The 18,579-nt window shown below is 52.3% G+C and overlaps 4 protein-coding genes across 4 annotated transcripts; 3 read left to right on the forward strand and 1 right to left on the reverse strand.

Annotated features, from left to right (window-relative positions):
* The first annotated feature begins 1,599 nt into the window (after window positions 1-1,599).
* On the forward strand, window positions 1,600-4,663 carry LOC118687049 (mas-related G-protein coupled receptor member D-like). The gene is made up of 2 exons (XM_036383724.2): window positions 1,600-1,812; window positions 3,126-4,663. Exon 2 carries the CDS (start codon window positions 3,237-3,239, stop codon window positions 4,215-4,217), a length of 981 nt encoding a protein of 326 aa, XP_036239617.1. The 5' UTR covers window positions 1,600-1,812; window positions 3,126-3,236; the 3' UTR covers window positions 4,218-4,663.
* A 2,050-nt stretch (window positions 4,664-6,713) lies between these two features.
* LOC118686992 (mas-related G-protein coupled receptor member H-like) lies at window positions 6,714-14,814 on the forward strand. The gene is given in 3 exon segments (XM_036383632.2): window positions 6,714-7,724; window positions 13,444-13,543; window positions 13,786-14,814. A coding segment is annotated over 1 exon segment (918 nt). The 5' UTR covers window positions 6,714-7,724; window positions 13,444-13,543; window positions 13,786-13,896.
* On the forward strand, window positions 9,040-10,132 carry LOC118687046 (mas-related G-protein coupled receptor member B4-like). The gene has a single exon (XM_054515023.1). The coding sequence runs from the start codon at window positions 9,151-9,153 to the stop codon at window positions 10,129-10,131; it is 981 nt and encodes a 326-aa protein (XP_054370998.1). The 5' UTR covers window positions 9,040-9,150; the 3' UTR covers window position 10,132.
* Window positions 14,815-17,443: 2,629 nt separating the features above from the next.
* LOC118686993 (mas-related G-protein coupled receptor member A1-like) lies at window positions 17,444-18,448 on the reverse strand. The gene is given in 4 exon segments (XM_054515066.1): window positions 17,444-17,743; window positions 17,746-17,981; window positions 17,984-18,275; window positions 18,383-18,448. Coding segments are annotated over 4 exon segments (894 nt in total).
* Window positions 18,449-18,579: the final 131 nt, after the last annotated feature.

Genomic DNA, 18,579 nt, shown 5'->3' on the forward strand with positions numbered 1-18,579 from the left:
CTCACACACAGGCAGCTGCCTCAGAGCTGCCACGGGCTCAGGCCTCTGCTCCTCAGCTGCTCTTCACTCTGCCCGGGAAATGAGCAACAGCAGAGAGTCCCAGCAACCACACCTGTGCCCAAAGCGCTTTGGCTCCATCTCAGCTTCTATTCGATTTTATAGCAACCTCAACCCCAAAATCTTGTCTTTTGAACTGCATGAACCTGCCCCCTGTCATCCCCTGACATGGATCCTTATGACCCTGAACTACAAATGTGCTGTTAAACTTATATTTCTGTTTCAAATGTGGTTTCCCCACTTGTATACCACCATTTAAGTGGCACCGGACCTTCACCATTCAGTTTCCAAGAAGATTCATACTATAATAAATTCTGTGTGTGAGCTGGAGCACTGGCACACAGCAGAGGGATGATTTGGGATTTCAGCAATGGCATTTCTTCTGAGAAGAGGCAAATCCATGCTGCCCTCTTGGCTTTAATCCTTAGAAAGTTGCAGGTTTCATCTGAGTCATCCTCTACACTCCATTGGGAGTCTGACAGCAGCCTACAGTGAATTCCAAGGAATTCCTAGAAAGCTGAGGTGAGATGATTCCTACCCAGGCTGACACGTGCCTCAGGGATCTGGGATGCTCCTCCTGGAAACTGCTGGCCCTGGGACCAGAGCTGTCAGCTCTCTTCCTGCTGACACCGTGTTTGTGTCCCCAGCTATGGCATCTCACATTCCCTCACCGGCCCAATCCTTTCAAGGGCAAACACTTCATCATCCAGGAGCTGATGGGGCTCCAGGACAGTTGGAGAGGGACTTTGGACAAGGGCATGGAGTGACAGGACAAGGGGGAATGGCTTCCCACTGACAGAGGGTGGGGTCAGATTGGATATTAGGGAAAAATCCTTCCCTGTGAGGGTGATGAGGCCCTGGCACAGGTTGCCCAGAGGGATGGGGTCAGGTAAAAACAAACACCAGAGCTCCAAAGTGCAAGGAGGAGGAGGATGAGTCCTAATGAAGGGCTGGAAAGGGGATCACAACACCCCAAAACCTGGTCCCTCACCGCTTTCATTGCATCATCAAGGCGATTGGCAGTAATCAGGGTGGGCTCTAAGTGCTGCTGACCTGGCTGCAAGCAACTGAGTGCTGTCCTTCCCTTGGGCTGTGTGAGCCTGCATTGCAATGACAGGAATGGGAATTCTCAGCTCAGTTTGCTTTCTTGGGGCCAGGGAAGGTTTTGGCAATGATCCCGGACCTCTTCCCAGAATGGGAGGTGTTTCTGAGAAGCACCCAGATGCTTGCACAGTGCTGTGAGCACTTCCAGCACTGCCAGCAGCATTCCAGCACCACCAGCCCCACCAGCAGCTCTCTGCTGCTGGAGGAACAGTGACCCCTCACGGTAGATAAATGAGGAATCGTAGAAAGCTGCAGAGAGAGGGGAAGCATTTGGAGAATGTCCCATTTGGAAAAGAGTTTCTAATCAGGAGGCAATTTCATTCAAAGAAATCTGCATGTTGGGCTACTTTCACTATGGCAGGAAAAAAAAGGTCAAGACAAAAAACTCACAGGAAGTGAAATTCTGACGTAGCCAAAGATTAAATTTCCGACTCTCCCGCCATGCCTTGCAAAACAACACCAAGACAGGGCACGGAGAGGAGCCAGCAGGACGGGAATGGGGAGCTCCTGGTGAGCTGGGCACTTTCTCCTTCATGTCCCTGACCTGCCAGGAGCTGCTTTAGGACATGGATCCCAAAGGAGCAAGAGGTACCAGGAAGCGCCGCTGATCTGCACAGAGCCCTTTGCCTGCTGCTGCCCCCCAGGGAACAGGTCAGTGGAATGTTTGCCTTCCTCCCTACCCCACCTTCCTCTCCTGCAGCAGCTGCTCTGTTCCTGACACCCTCTCCCGCTGACCCCAGGGCCCTCCCCAAATCCTCTCTCTCCTCCTGTGCATCCCGTCTGTGTCCTAACACTGAAACGGGCCAAAACAAACTTTCTAACACAATGCAGAGCATGAGGAAGCAGGAATTCTTGACCTGCACAGGACACAGAGGGATCTCTCCTTGTATTGTGTGTATGGTGAGGCTTTACAACAGGGTATTAATCCATTAGAACCACATGTAGGCATTGAAAAGTTTTTCTTTTCTAATACACAAACACCATTTTCCTAGTACTCATTTCCATGCATCCACCTCCTCCTGCAAGTCCTTTTATGATCCTGGAGGTTTATTCAGAGGGGTCTCTCTGATCGTCATATTAAATGAATGCTGCCATATTAAAGGTGCCCTTGCCTTGAACTTTTCCTCTGGCCATGCACTGTTCCCTTTTGTTCTAGAATTTACCCCAAAACCACTGCAGGCCTCCTGATCTGTTTCTGCACTGGTTCTTGCCATGTTTGTCAGCCTGTGTGCCAGCCTTCACATCCTGTGAGAAACAACCACCCACTTTTTTTTGATTTTGAAAAGTTCATTAAACCTTAACAAAAAATACAACAAAAGGACTAAATAAGGAGAAGCAGGCCTGGGAGCTTCCCTCATGGCTGCCCACCACGTGTCTGGCTGATCTTCAAGATGGATGCTTCACCTCTGATACCCTGGGGGTTGCATCAGCTAAACCTGGCCCCTCCCAAAGTCTGTCAGTCAGCCCTTCTTTGTGTTTATTGCTGGAACCTGCTTTCTTGCAACTTGACTCGAGGGTCAGGTGTTCTCATGCTGCACCTCTTCCCCCCAGCAAGAAGCTTTTGTACACCCCTTCTTTCTACCTGTCCTAGATGACTCAGGCTCTCTGATGGAAACAGTACAGAGGGGAGAGAAGGGGACTATGGGAGAACAGGGGACATCTAAACAACAGACTACAATAACATAATTATATATCAATCAAGCTTCTCTTAATATTCACACAGTATTCATCCCTTAACTGTGAGAGACAGTCATCTCATTATCCATCTATAACACATCCTTTAAAATATTGGCCACTTTACTTATGAACAACTTCAGAAGAACTGAAACTGTTTATTCTCTATGTTATTTATCAGCCTCTTTCTAACCAGCCCAACCCTTCCACCTCCCTCTCCCACCCACCATTTCCACCACCCTCCTCTCCTGCACATCTCACTCTTCCCCACTGAATCCTTCCCACTGCAGGGAGCTGCTGAGGAGCCACATGGTCCATCCCTGGATTCTCCAAGCACTGACTGCCCATCCACTCTGACCACAGTCAGGGGCCACATCTCACTGCCTGCCCAGCGTCCATCCATGGAGGTGAGCACTGTGTCCCCTCTTTTCACCTCACCAACTGACACACCTGCTCTGTGTGAGATCAATGTCTCCAGTGTGGCCATACACAGTGTGACCCTGCTCATCGGCCTCTGTGGGCTGGCTGGGAATGGGGCTTTCCTCCGGCTCCTGCACGTTAATCCCAACACCGACTTCGTCTTCAACCAGGCCATTACCGACTTCCTTTTCCTCATCTTCATGGTTACCTCCACCCTGTTCTTCCTTGTGGAGGAAATGTCCTGCTCTGCTATAATGCCCCTGATATATTTGAGCTTTCTTTTCTATCTGTCGCTGTTCACCTACACCATGGGGCTCTACCGGCTGATGTTCATCAGCATTCAGAGGTGCAGGTCCATCCTCTGCCTGTTTTTCTGTGGTTGCCAACTTCCTGAGCGCCTGGTGTTGATGATGATGACTACCCTGTTCTGGGTCCTCCTGTTTGTTGTGACCACTGTCAATCCCACGGTGACTTCCCAGTGCCAGTCACTCGAGCAGGAGCAATGCCAGGTGGCCCTCACCTCCATGTACGCCCTCAACCTCTTCCTATTTGCTGCACCCATGGTCATCTCCAGCACAATCCTCTTCATTCATCTCAAGACTGGCTCCCAGCAGCAGCAGCAACACAAGAGGCTCGACATTGTTATCATCCTCGTTGCCCTCCTCAGTCTGCCCCTCAGTCTCTGGTTTCTTCTGCAGCAGCTCGGTTACATGGCTGTACCCTCCCAGGTGGTTTTCCTGCTCACCTGCATCACCAGCAGCATCAAACCCTTCATCTACTTCTTGGTGGGGAGCTGGAAGAGAGACTGGTCCATGAGGAGCTGCTGGAGACACTGCTCCATGGAGAGCTGCAGGAAGCACTCCTCCATGCAGTCCCTAAGGGAGGCGATCCACAGGGTGTTTGAGGGGCCAAAAGAAAACACTGCCTCTGGAAATGATCCCACCATGGACACAGGGGTCTGAGCCTGTTGATCCCTTCCACTGCACTGCTGAACGACCGCGGTACAGAGGCTGAGAGATTCCTTGAGTCTCCTGATCAATAAATACCCACAGGATCACCCTGCCTGTGCTGGTGCATCCCCAGCCCCTTTCCAGGCCGCTCTGGGCTCTGATCCGTGCTTGTGAGGTCTCAGCCTGGAGGAGCAGCCCCTGGGCTCAGCTCCTGTGGCGCTGATCAGAAACACCCTCTGCTCCCGGGAGCTGCTGCTGTCCAACAGCCTCCTGGGCTTTTATCAACAGCCTTGGAAATTACTGGACTGCCCTGGATGCCACAGCATCCCTGCTCTGCCACTGTCACAGGAAGCTGCCGGCCCCAAGCGTGGACAGGGTGAAGCATTGCTGGGAGTGACGCCCATCCCTTGGGGCCCTGGGAGCAGCGGCCCCAAAGGAGACCCTTGGAGCTCTCCTGGGCCCAGCAGCACTGAGCAGGAGCTCCCTGGCACCGGGGCCTCTCCCAGCTGGGATCTCTCCCGTCTGCTGCCCTCGGCTGATCCCCGAATGCCCACGGCTCCTGGGCCCAGCCCCCCAGGGCTCCAGGCCCAGCCCTTGGCACAGGAAGGAGATGCAAAGGGATCCACAGGGAGCATTTCACTGCCTGCCAGGGCAATTGCTCACAGGGACCTTGCACTGACTCTGCCTGCCTGGCTGGCTGTGTGCACACACGTCTGCATCTGCTCTGGCAAATGTGCCAGAAATGCTGCTCTCTCAGCTCTCTTAGTGCCTGAGACACCTGACTGTGGCAGGCCTGGAAGCAAGGTTAAGGCATGAGATACCATGCCAGCTAAATGCTGTTCATGTCCTTTCTTTGCTAAATTGTTAATTTCAAAGTACAAAAGCAGAAATGGCTGGGAGAAATTGCCCAAGGTCCTGCGTGGAGCAGGGCAGGAGCGGGGCTGTCATAGGGGAACAGTCAGCCCTGGGCAGAGTCTGGAGGTTATCAGATGAGTCCATGAAGGGTCGGAGGATATTGGGAAGGATCTGGATCCTGCTGATCCCAAATGACCCAACTGGAGGGCAGCAGAGCCTGATGGGCAGCACTTGAAGGCTGGGAGTGGCCATGGGATGGGATGGGATGGGATGGGATGGGATGGGATGGGATGGGATGGGATGGGATGGGATGGGATGGGATGGGATGGGATGGGATGGGGAGAGGAGAGGAGTAGAGATGGGAATTGGGAGTGACACCAAAATCAGCTGGAATAAATTTCTAACACAATGGCAAGCAGTAGGATGCAGGAATTATTGATCTGCTCAGGACACATAGAAGTATCTCTCCTTGTCCTGCTTGTGGATGATCACTTTTAAAATTTTAAGGGTTTTTTAAACCTTAACAAAAGGAAAAAAAAAAAAAAAACACAACAAAAACAAAGGACTGAATAAAGCAAAATTACAGTGCTGGGAGTCTCCATGCCTAGCAGCCACATGTCATCTAAAAAATGGACACCCTGCCTTTTATACCCCTAGTCTCTCTCAAAGTTTTGTCAGTCAACTCTTTCTCTGCTGTCTGTTGGTGAAGATCTTGACTGGAGGTCAGGTGTTGTTATTCCAGCCCTCCTGATAACAAGCCAGCCCTCCCCAAATGCCCTGACTCCCAAGGCTGTTGCCAGGGGGAAGGGAAAGAGGTCTATGGGAGGATGTATTACAGTAACATCACTACACATCCACAAAACTTTTCTTAACATACACAAAATATCTGTCCTTTATTGTGAGAGCCAACCATCACATTTTTCATCTATAACATCCTCATAACCACACAGAATCATTAAAGTGTCTTTCTTATCTAATACATAAACATCACTTTCCTAGGACTCATTTCCATGCATCCACCTCCTTCTCCAAGTCCTTTTCTCATCCTGGAGGATCATTCAGAGGGGTCTCTGGTGGTTGCATTCACTGAGTGCTGAGATATTAAAGGTGACCTTGCCTTCAACTTTTCCTTTGGCCATGCAGTGTTGCTTCCTGTTACAGAACTTGCCCCAAAATCACTGCAGGCCTCCAAATCTGTTTCTGCCCTGGCTCCAGTCACGTTTATCATCCTGTGTTCTCCTGAGGAGCACATTGGAGCTGGGCTTTCCTCCTCCCTCCTGGGTCCTAGAACCCTGCGGCCAGGAGGAGCAGGGACACTGCCAGGATCCCAGGTGCAGTGGGGCAGCATCGGGGCTGTTGGGGGTGAAAAGGGGGTCCCAGGGATGGTCTGGGGTGTTGTAGGCGGTTTCAGAGGGGTCAGCAGAGCATCAGAGGGGGCTGGAGGAGGTCTGGAAGCCAGCAATCCCAAATCTCCCCACTTGGGGACTACAGAGCCTGACAGGTCTTGATGGGAGTAGGGGAAGGGCTCTGTCTGGGACAGCTGTGGGATGTGATAGGATGGGGTGAGGATGGAGAGCGGGGTGGGGATAGGGATGGGGATGGGGAGCAGGGATGAGGATGGGATAGGGACAGGGTAGGATAGGAAGCAGCTCAGCTGTGCTTCCTTGGGCCCAGGCCACATTTTGGCAATGATTCAGGAGCTCTTTCCAGAACAGGAGTTACTTCTGAGAAGCACCCGGCTGCCTCACCAACACTGCCGGCACTGCCAGCAGCATTCCAGTGCCACCAGCACCACCAGCATCCCTCTGCTGATGGAGGGACAGTGACCCCTCAGGGAAGAGAAAGGAGGTGTAGTAGAAACCTGTCTGGGAATGCAGTTGAAGAATGGGACACTCTCCTGGGAAGGAGTGTTTCTAATTAGGGGAAAATGAGGAGACATTCACAAATGTTATAAACAGGTGCTATAGTGATTTACCCTCACAAATGTTGAGTGAATATTATATGTGTTATAATGTTCAAAGAAGCTCTGTTAAGCTTTGAAGCTTTTCTAACGTGAGTACTGTGTTCATGTTGAGAGTTGTAATGCTGATCTCTGACCATGGTGGGCAGTCGCAGCCCGGAGCGCTGCACAAGCTCCGGAAGGCGGGACGGAGGAGGAGCTGTGCTGGAAAAGCGGAATGTGTCTGAATGTGGGGCGTTGATTACCAAGAGTATATAACGCTTGTTACTGCTGTGAGCAGGTTGTGTCTGGCCGCGCCTCTGGATCTTATTTGTCCTTTTTGTAGTTTAATAAACTTTTTAAAATTTTAAGACGTGAGGCGTCATTTCTCGCAACAGAGATGAAGATCACTGAATTTGAAGGGGAAAAAAAATCAAGATCAACAACCCCGGGGCTGTGGAACTCTGAGGAAGCTAAAATTGTAAAACCATTTCTGACTGTCCTCTGACTGCACTGAGCCCTGGGAAGCAACACCAGGACAGGGCACAGAGAGGAGCCAGCAGGACAGGAGTGGGGAGCTCCTGGTGAGCTGGGCACTTTCTCCTTCATGTCCCTGACCCGGCAGGAGCCGCTTTAGGACATGGATCCCAAAGGAGCAAGAGGTACCAGGAAGCGCCGCTGATCTGCACAGAGCCCTTTGCCTGCTGCTGCCCCACAGGGAACAGGTCAGTGGAATGTTTGCCTTCCTCCCTACCCCACCTTCCTCTCCTGCAGCAGCTGCTCTGTTCCTGACACCCTCTCCCGCTGACCCCAGGGCCCTCCCCAGCTCCTCTCTCTTCTCCTGTGCATCCCGTCTGTGTCCTAACACTGAAATGGGCCACAACAAACTTTCTAACACAATGCAAAGCATGAGGAAGCAGGAATTCTTGACCCGCACAGGACACAGAGGGATCTCTCCTTGTATTGTGTGTATGGTGAGGCTTTACAACAGGGTATTAATCCATTAGAACCACATGTAGGCATTGAAAAGTTTTTATTTTCTAATACATAAACACCATTTTCCTAGAACACGTTTCCATGCATCCACCTCCCCCTGGAAGTCCCTTTATGATCCTGGAGGTTTATTCAGAGGGGTCTCTCTGCTGGTCATATTCAATGAATGCTGCCATATTAAAGGTGCCCTTGCCTTGAACTTTTCCTCTGGCCATGCACTGTTGCTTCCTGTTCCAGAATTTGCCCCACAACCACTGCAGGCCTCCTTATCTGTTTCTCCACTGGTTCCTGCCATGTTTGTCATCCTGTGTGCCAGCCTTTACATCCTGTGAGAAACAACCACCCACTTTTTTTAAATTTTGAAAGGTTCATTAAACCTTAATAAAAAATGCAACAAAAGGACTAAAAAAAGGGAAGCAGGCCTGGGAGCTTCCCTCATGGCTGCCCACCACATGGCTGGCTGATCTTCAAGATGGATGCTTCACCTCTGATAGCCTGGGGGTTGCATCAGCTAAACCTGGCCCCTCCCAAAGTCTGTCACTCAGCCCTTCTTTGTGTTTATTGCTGGAGCCTGCTTTCTTGCAACTTGACTCGAGGGTCAGGTGTTCTCATGCTGCACCTCTTCCCCCCAGCAACAAGCTTTTGTACACCCCTTCTTTCTACCTGTCCTAGATGACTCATGCTCACTGATGGAAACAGTACAGAGGGGAGAGAAGGGGACTATGGGGAGAACAGGGGACATCTAAACAACAGACTACAATAACATAATTATATATCAATCAAGCTTCTCTTAATATTCACACAGTATTCATCCCTTAACTGTGAGAGCCAGTCATCTCATTATCCATCTATAACACATCCTTTAAAATATTGGCCACTTTACTTTGGAACAACTTCAGAAAAACTGAAAATGTTTATTCTCTATGTTATTTATCAGCCTCTTGCTAACCAGCCCAACCCTTCCACCTCCCTCTCCAACCCCACCATTCCCACTGCCCTCCTCCCCTGCACATCTCACTCCTCCCCACTGAATCCTTCCCACTGCAGGCAGCTGCTGAGGAGCCGCATGGTCCATCCCTGGATTCTCCAAGCACTGACTGCCCATCCACTCTGACCACAGCCAGGGGCCACATCCCACTGCCTGCCCAGCGTCCATCCATGGAGGTGAGCACTGTGTCCCCTCTTTTCACCTCACCAACTGACACACCTGCTCACTGTGACATCAATGTCTCCAGCGTGGCCATAGACTGTGTGACCCTGCTCATCGGCCTCTGTGGGCTGGCTGGGAATGGGGCTTTCCTCTGGCTCCTCCAAATTAATGCCATCACTGACTTTGTGGCATTCAACCAGGCCAGCATCGACTTCCTCTTCCTCATTTTCATGGTCCCCTCCACCCTGCTCTTTCTGCTGGAGGAGGTTTCCTGCTTTGCTATAATGCCCCCACTGTATTTAAGCTTGCTTTCCCAGCTGTCAATGTTCACCTACACTATGGGGCTGTTCCAGCTGATGTTCATCAGCATCGAGAGATGCAGGTCCATCCTCTGCCTGTTTTTCTGTGTTGGACAAGTTTCCGAGCACCTGTTGTGGGTGATAATGAGTGCCCTGTTCTGGGCCTTGTTCTTTGTTGTCACCGCTGTCAATCCTACAGTGACTTCCCTGTGCCAGTCACACAAGCAGGAGCAATGCCAGGTGGCCCTCACCTCCATGTACGCCATCAACCTCTTCCTATTTGCTGTGCCCATGGTCATTTCCAGCACAATCCTCTTCATTCATCTCAAGCCTGGCTCCCAGCAGCAGCCATCCAAGAGGCTCGACATCGTTATCTTCCTCGTTGCACTCATCAGTCTGCCCCTGAGTCTCTGGTTTCTTCTGCAGCAGCTCGGTTACACGGCTGTACCTTCCCAGGTGGTTTTCCTGCTCACCTGCATCACCAGCAGCATCAAACCCTTCATCTGTTTCTTGGTGGGGAGCTGGAAGAGAGACTGCTCCATGAGGAGCTGCTGGAGACACTGCTCCATGGAGAGCTGCAGGAAGCACTCCTCCATGCAGTCCCTAAGGAAGGCGATCCACAGGGTGTTTGAGGACCCAAAAGAAAACACTGCCTCTGGAAATGATCCCACCATGGACACAGGGGTCTGAGCCTATTGTTCCCTTCCACTGCACTGCTGAACGACCGCGGTACAGTGGCTGAGAGATTCCTTGAGTCTCCTGATCAATAAATACCCACAGGATCACCCTGCCTGTGCTGGTGCATCCCCAGCCCCTTTCCAGGCCGCTCTGGGCTCTGATCCGTGCTTGTGAGGTCTCAGCCTGGAGGAGCAGCCCCTGGGCTCAGCTCCTGTGGCGCTGATCAGAAACACCCTCTGCTCCTGGGAGCTGCTGCTGTCCAACAGCCTCCTGGGCTTTTATCAACAGCCTTGGAAATTACTGGACTGCCCTGGATGCCACAGCATCCCTGCTCTGCCACTGTCACAGGAAGCTGCCGGCCCCAAGCGTGGACAGGGTGAAGCATTGCTGGGAGTGACGCCCATCCCTTGGGGCCCTGGGAGCAGCGGCCCCAAAGGAGACCCTTGGAGCTCTCCTGGGCCCAGCAGCGCTGAGCAGGAGCTCCCTGGCACCGGGGCCTCTCCCAGCTGGGATCTCTCCCGTCTGCTGCCCTCGGCTGATCCCCGAACGCCCACGGCTCCTGGGCCCAGCCCCCCAGGGCTCCAGGCCCAGCCCTTGGCACAGGGAGGAGATGCAAAGGGATCCACAGGGAGCATTTCACTGCCTGCCAGGGCAATTGCTCACAGGGACCTTGCACTGACTCTGCCTGCCTGGCTGGCTGTGTGCACACACGTCTGCATCTGCTCTGGCAAATGTGCCAGAAATGCTGCTCTCTCAGCTCTCTTAGTGCCTGAGACATCTGACTGGGGCAGGCCTGGAAGCAAGGAACAGGCATGAGATTCCATTCCGCCTAAGTGCCGTAAAGTGTTCTTTCTTTGCTAAATTTTTTTTTTCATGGTACAAAAGCAGGAATTGCTGGGAGGAGGAGAGACACTGCTCATGGTCCTAGATGGAGTGGGGCTGCCATAGGGGAAAATCCAGTCCCAGGGCAGGCCTGGAGGTTGTCAGAGGGGTCCAGAAGGGTCAGAGAGTTCTCAAAGCGTCTGGAGAAGGACAGGAAGGGTCTGGATGCTGCTGTTCCTAAGTGTCCCAACTGGAGGGCAGCAGAGCCCGATTAGCAGCGCTTCAAGGCAGGGCGCAGCCACAGGATGGGATGGGATGGGATGGGATGCGATGGGATGCGATGGGATGCGATGGGATGCGATGGGATGGGATATGGAGTGGGGAGGAGATGGGAACTGGGAGCGATACCAAAATCACCCAGAATAAACTTTTAAACACAATGGGAAGCATTAGGAATCAGGAATTCTTTATCTCCAAAGGATGCACAGAAGGATGTTTGTTGGGAAGAATGAAAGTTTGGCAAAAATGTCTCACAGATATGTATGCTTAGCAGAAAGCTTTTTGAATGTAGAATCTGAAGAAAGAATAAAGATGGAAGCAAGTTTTGATATAGAAGAAAATAATTGCTGAGCCAGTCTTACTGGCTAACCAAGGAGGCAAAGGGTGTGTTAGTTAGAAGGGGCTTTTATGACTTAGAGCAAAGGATAAATCCACCTCAAACAAGAAGATGTTTTTACCCACCAGAAAGACAGCACAGGCAAACAAGCCTGCTGATGTTGCAAGTAGAAAAAAGGTCTCAGAATTTTCCACTGCAAAAAAACTAAAAAACAACTTCTAGCTTAATCTGTAATGTACTAACTTTTAGTGATTGGAGAATAGTAACATGAATATTATAATAGTTATGATAGGCTGGAGATAAAAGGTAACGTATAGATTGGTTCTACTGTATTAAGATCCTCAGCAAAGTATATAATGCATTGTAACCTAAACTAAAGGGTCTCCAGGCCTGCCTGCAGCTGGAGCTGACAGCTGTAGGCACAGGCTCTGTCACCCACGACCCTGGACTGCTGGAACATCTTGGATGGAATAAACTGCATCTTGAAGACCCACCTGGAGTCCCACATCTCTCATTACAGCTCTTACACATCTCTCCATATTTCTCTTTGGGGTGAGACTTTACAACAGGGGTTTTACCCATCATAACCATACAGAGTCATTAAAGTGTCTTTCTTATCTAGAACATAAACATCACTTTCCTAGGACTCATTTCCAGGCATCCACCTCCTTCTCCAAGTCCTTTCCTGATCCTGGAGGATCATTCAGAGGGGTCTCTGGTGGTTGCATTCACTGAGTGCTGACATATTAAAGGTGACCTTGCCTTGAACTTTTCCTTTGGCCATGCAGTGTTGCTTCTTGTTACAGAACTTGCCCCAAAATCACTGCAGGCCTCCAAATCTGTTCCTGCACTGGCTCCAGCCACGTTTACCATCCTGTGTGATCCTGAGGAGCTCATTGGAGCTGGGCTCTCGTCCTTCCTTGTGGATCCTAGAACCCTGCGGCCAGGAGGAGCAGGGACACTGCTGGGGTCCCAGGTGGAGCAGGGCAGCAGTGGGGCTGTTGGGGGGGAAAAAATCAGCCCTGGGTGGGTTCTGGGGTGTCAGAGCAGGCTGGAGGGGTCAGGAGAGGGTCAGAGGGGGCTGGAGGGGGTCTGGATGCTGGCAAAGCCAGAGGAGAGCAGAGCCTGACAGGCCACGCTCATAGTGGGGGAGCGGCTCCATCTGGGAAACCTGTGGGATGTGATAGGATGGGGTGAGGATGGAGAGCAGGATAGGAATGGGGTGCAGAGATTGGGATATAGGATGGGATGGGATGGGATGGGATGGGATGGGATGGGATGCGACAGGATAGGATAGGATAGGACAGGACAGGACAGGACAGGATAGGATAGGATAGGATAGGATAGGGACCAGCTCAGCTCTGCTTCCTTCGGCCATGGGGAGGATTTCGCAATGATCCCAGAGCTCTCCCCTAAATAAGAGTTACTTCTGAGAAGAACCCAGCTGACGCATCAGCACTTCCATCACTGGCAGCATTTCAGTGCCACCAGCACCACCAGCATCCCTCTCCTGCTGGAGGGACAGTGACCTCTCAGAGAAGGGAAGGAAGGAAGGTAGAAACCTGTCAGCTGTGGGAAGGGAGTTGGAGAAAGGGACATTCTGCAGGGAAGGAATGTTTCTCATCAGGAGGAAATGATAAACCATTTGCAAAATATTTCCTTTGGAACTTCTGACAAAAGTCCCTCTTTAGCAAAAAAGCCATGATAAATAAGTGTGAGGAAGTGAAATTCTTACATAGCCAAAGATGCAATTTCTGACTTTCCCATGACTCCACAGAGCCTTGGGGAGCAACATGAGGACAGGGCACAGAGAGGAGCCAGCAGGACAGGAGTGGGGAGCTCCTGGTGACCTGGGCACTTTCTCCTTCATGTCCCTGACCTGCCAGGAGCCGCTTTAGCACATGGATCCCAAAGGAGCAAGAGGTACCAGGAAGCGCCGCTGATCTGCACAGAGCCCTTTGCCTGCTGCTGCCCCACAGGGAACAGGTCAGTGGAATGTTTGCCTTCCTCCCTACCCCACCTTCCTCTCCTGCAGCAGCTGCTCTGTTCCTGACACCCTCTCCCGCTGACCCCAGGGCCCTCCCCAGCTCCCCCCTCCTCTGCCCTGTGCTTCCCTTCGGCGTCTCCTGCTGAACTGCCCACCTCTCCTACCTTCGTCTCCCAGCAATTTCCACCGTCCTCCTTGCCTGCGCATCTCACTCTTCCCCACTGAATCCTTCCCACTGCAGGCAGCTGCTGAGGAGCCGCATGGTCCATCCCTGGATTCTCCAAGCACTGACTGCCCATCCACTCTGACCACAGCCAGGGGCCACATCCCACTGCCTGCCCAGCGTCCATCCATGGAGGTGACCACCGTGTCCCCATCTCCTGCCTCATCCACTGAAGGAGATCATCTCTGTGAGACAGATGCCACCACCATGGCCATACACAGTGTGACCCTGCTCATCTGCCTCTGTGGGCTGGCTGGGAACGGGGCTGTCATGGGCCTCCTCAGCCTGAAAAGCCGTAACTATCGCATCTTTAAGCTGGCTGTAATTGACTTCCTCTTCCTCCTCTTTGAGGTCCCCTCCGCCCTCCTCTTCCTGGTGGAGGACGTGTCCTGCTCTCCTATCCTGCCCGTGCTGTACCTGAGTTTCCTCTTCCAGCTCTCAGTGGTGTCCCTGTACTGGGGGCTGTTCTGGCTGATGCGCAGCAGTGATGTGTGGCACATGGACAAGCTCTGCAAGCTCTGCTACTGCTGCAACCTTCCCAAGTGCCTGATGTGAGTGGTGGACAGTGTCCAATACTGGGCCTTCTTTTCTCTCTTCACTGTCACTACTGCAGTGACATTCCTGTGCCCATCACACCAGCAGGAGCACTGCCGGGCAGCTCTCATCTCCATGAACATCATCCTGCTCCTCTTGGCTGCACCCGAGCTCATTTCCAGCACAGTCGATTTCATTAATGCCAAGTGGGGCTCCCAGCAGCAGCAGCCCAAGAGGCGCGACATCGTTACCTTCCTCATTGTGCTCTTCACTCTCCTTCTCCGCGTCTGCAATTTCCTGCAGCAGCTCGGTTACATGGCTGTGCCCTCCCAGGTTGTTTTCCTGCTCACCTGCATCTACAGCAGCATCAAACCCTTCATCTACTTCGTGGTGGGGAGGTGCTGGAGGCCCTGCCCCATAGGGTCCCTCCGGCTCTCCCTCCAGAGGGTGTTTGAGGAGCCAAAAGAAAAAACAGCCCCCAGAAATGATCCTGCCATGGACACAGGGGTCTGAGCCTGCTGATCCCTTCCACTGCTCTGATGAAGGATCCCAGGAAAGTGGCTGAGGGGCAGTTCTTGAGCCTCTTGATTTATCGATATCCAGGGATCACCCTCCCTGTGCTGCTGTATTCCTGCAGGAGAAGGGAGCACGGGCATTGCCTTGGGTGATTTTTGTGGGATGCTCTGCAGGGAGCACATTGGAGCATGGCTTTCCTCCTCCCTCCTGGATCCACATGGCTGCAAGCAGTGCAGCTGGGCTCAGTGCTGTTCCCCAGCTCCATTCCCCATGGAATGACCCTCATGGCCTCGGCCCCAGGGAATGAACTCCCTCTCCTTTGCCTCAGCAGATGAGTTCCATGGTGTTTTCAGGGAGCTCTTGCTTGCAAAGAATGGCACACCTTCATCCCTGGGGACACACCCAGCACGGGGTGCCAGTGATTTCCCAAATCCCTGCAGGGCTGGTGCCTCTGGATGGCAGGAGAGGGGTTGGGATCACAGGGAGCATCCTTCCCCTTCTGTCCCGCAGAGCCAGCCGTGCATTCCCAGCTGATGGGAAGGGACACCAGGTAGGGCTGCAGAGCTGGGGAGGGACAGCAACATTCCCTTATCCTTTCCGTGGGAATTTGTCACATTCTTCAATTCCAGAATTGAATCCTTCTGAGTAAAGTGCAGGGTCGATAGGGAACTCCACTGAACTCCTGTGCCTGTACCAGAAATTACATGGAATATAGAAATTCCCATCAGCTGATGCTTGGACCATTTAATTGCACAGAAATTAGGGGGTTGTGCTGCTCTTCTGCAGAATGGGGCCATCCATCCTCTGGCTCCCCAGCATCAGTGTCCAGGGAAGCCCTTGAGCACCTCCAGCCTGAGCCTGGCCACCCTCAGGAGGAGCTGCACAGCCACTCTGCACAGCAACTTCAGCCACAGTCCAGCCTGTCCTGATCTTTGTCATTCTGGAACCACCCCTCAATCAGATTTGGATTCATGGTTTTTGTTTCTTTCCACTGTGGGAGTTCCTGCCACAGAATTTGTTAAATAAACAACAACCAGACCACATTGCAGAGCCTGTCTCTGTTAAACAGTGTCCAAAATTGCTCATTTCCTTCTTTTATCCCATTCTAAAGCCTCTGGCTGCTCTGGGAGCAGGGCAGCCACCTGTCTCATACCTGAGCCCTTCCTAAGGCACGTGCCTGCAATGGCTGGGATGATGTTGGCACTGCCAAGAGCTCCTGATTCCTCCTGGGAGAGACCTGGGCAGCAGCCACAGCTCTTGCTCAGGGGGAAGTTGTCCCTCCTTTTCCCACTGCCTTAAATCCAGGGGAAACCAATGTGCCACTGCTTCTGGAAAGGGAAGTGAAAGGGAAAACCATGTGTGGAGTCAGGCTTTGGAGACACACTTGAGGTTAAACAGCTAAGGAGAATTTATTAACAGAGTTGTTAATAATTAACAGAAGAGACTTTGATATCCAAGAGGGTTTTTCTCTCCCTGACTCCCATTTCCTGTCCATTGGAAAGACTTTCCATGGTGGAACCTCTTGTCCAGGGAAGAACAACTCAGCCAGGGCGTTTCTCCCAAGGCAAGTGCAGGTGGACCATTATACTTCCATGCACTTTTTCTGCTTCCCAGCACCTTCCTTGTCTCCAGAGTCACCCAGGCCACTCCCTACCTGAGCTTCCTTTCAAAAGAGCAAGACTTCAAAGCAAAAGCTTTCCTGGTTGTCCCTGCCCATGGAAGAAGGAGAGATGGAATGAGATGATCTCTACCGTTCCTTCCAACCTGTCCTGAGGTGACTTTATGATGCTGAATTGTGTCCCCATTCATCTGTTTAGCCCAGAAATATGTTTTGCCCATTTCAGACTGGTTCTTGAGCAAAGAGGGGGAGAGCAGATGCAGCAGGTTGTTTTCAGAAGCTGCGCTCACTCCTCCCCATTCCTGCTCCCAGACCGTGCTGTCTGCAGCACAGACATGCAACACACAGCTCTCCTTTGCTTTTGGTATTTTGTTAACTAGCTGAGGCTGAGAAGTTCCCTGGACTGTGTTTTCCTTTTGCTTGGAACTGTTCAAACCTGCTCTGGACTGAAAACCCAGAAGAGCACTGGGAGCTCACACCTGTGGCCCACCGGGGCCTGGGACGCGGCATTTTCCAGCACCAGGGGGACTGATAAGAGACTGAGTGAGCCAAACTACACTCCACAACAAGGACTTGCTGAATTTGCCACCTCTGCAGAACACCAAGGGATTTTATTGTCTAATATGGTTTTCATTTTTTTATGCTTGTGAAAACTTTGCTTGTTAAATAAACAGGTTTTTTCCACTTTTCTTTAAGGAAATCTTTTCCCAAACAAATTGGGGAGGGGGGGGCTGCTTGAATTTGTTTACTAGAGGGATCCTGTTCAGAGGCTTCCTCCCAAATTTTCCCTAAAGCAGGACACAACCCAAACCATTCCATGAGGATTCCTCGTGTCACTCACTACCACTCCAGGCAGGAGTGCCCCTGCTGCACACAGCACCAGCCTGGCAGAGCTCAAGGAGCATTTGGACAGTGCTCTCAGGCACAGGCTGGGATTCTTGGGATGTCCTGTGCAGGGCCACAGCTCAACTCCATCAACCTTGTAGGTCCCTTTAAATTTTGGATATTTTATGGTTTTATTTTATGCTGAGTATCTTTCATGATGATTCCACTTGATGATGACTCCACTGTGTTGTCCCTGTGCCCTGGCTCTGGCACAAAAGCCTCAAAAGCCCTCTGGAAGGCAACACTACCAGAGGAGGTGAATTCCTTTGCACAGCTCCCAGCCAGGAAGTGAATCAGAGGGAGGGCAGAGCTCTTGGCACAGGTGAGCAGGAGAGAGCTGCTGGGGGCAAAGACAGAGAAGTCAAACGCCCTCAGCAAGAGCCAGTGCCCAAAATCAGCAGTGAAGAAGGGGAAGGGCATGACAGGAGCAGCAGGAGCAGGGCACAGAGCTTCCCTGGGAGCTGTTTCCATGGGCAGCACAGGAGCCTGGCCATCAGGGCCAGAGCAGAACAGGTCAGGCTGAGCCCTGAGAAGAGGCAGCTCAGGACCAAGGCCATGGGCACCAAGGAGCAGCAATGGAGGGGGGTAGTGAGCAGGAAGGAGAGCAGCCAGAGCAGGGCACACAGGAGCATGGGGAAGCACTGCGAGCAGTGGCAGGGCCAGCAGGACACGCGAGGACAAACAGAGCTGTCACAGCACTGAGGGCTGTCAGACAGGAGACAGCGGCAGTGAAAGCCAAGAGGATGGGCACCTTCAGCCCAGCTGTCACACCCCACGAGCCCAGCTGGTGGCAGAAGCTCTCTGGGACAGAAAATAGCCCCAGGGGGATGATGATGGAGAGCAGGAAGGTGAAGCCAGCCATGGCCAGGCTGAGCACATAAGGGGTGATGGGGTTCCTGTGGATGCAGAAGCTGAGGAGCCAGAGCACAGCCCCATTCCCACCATTCCACACAGGCACAGCAGCAGCAGCAGCAGCAGTGGGACAGGCACTTTGCTCCACTGCCTGTGGTCACTCTGGCTCCAGTTGTCGTGGCTCTCCTCATTCCAGCTCCCCTTGGATGCCTTCCCACCAGGCTGGCTCCAGCAGGCAGGGCTGGCTCCCTCCGTGGCAGGGGACAAAGTGCTCATGGTGACACCTCTGCTGCTTCTCCTGCCCTCACACAGCTGGAGGGGTGAAACACAGAGACACCAGAGCAACGCTGCTGTCCCCCAAACGTGGCTTTTCCCATCTTTTCCCAGCCACAGCTTCCATGTGGAGC

The sequence above is a fragment of the Molothrus ater genome, chromosome 6, assembly GCF_012460135.2.
Source record: "Molothrus ater isolate BHLD 08-10-18 breed brown headed cowbird chromosome 6, BPBGC_Mater_1.1, whole genome shotgun sequence".
NCBI lineage: Eukaryota > Metazoa > Chordata > Aves > Passeriformes > Icteridae > Molothrus > Molothrus ater.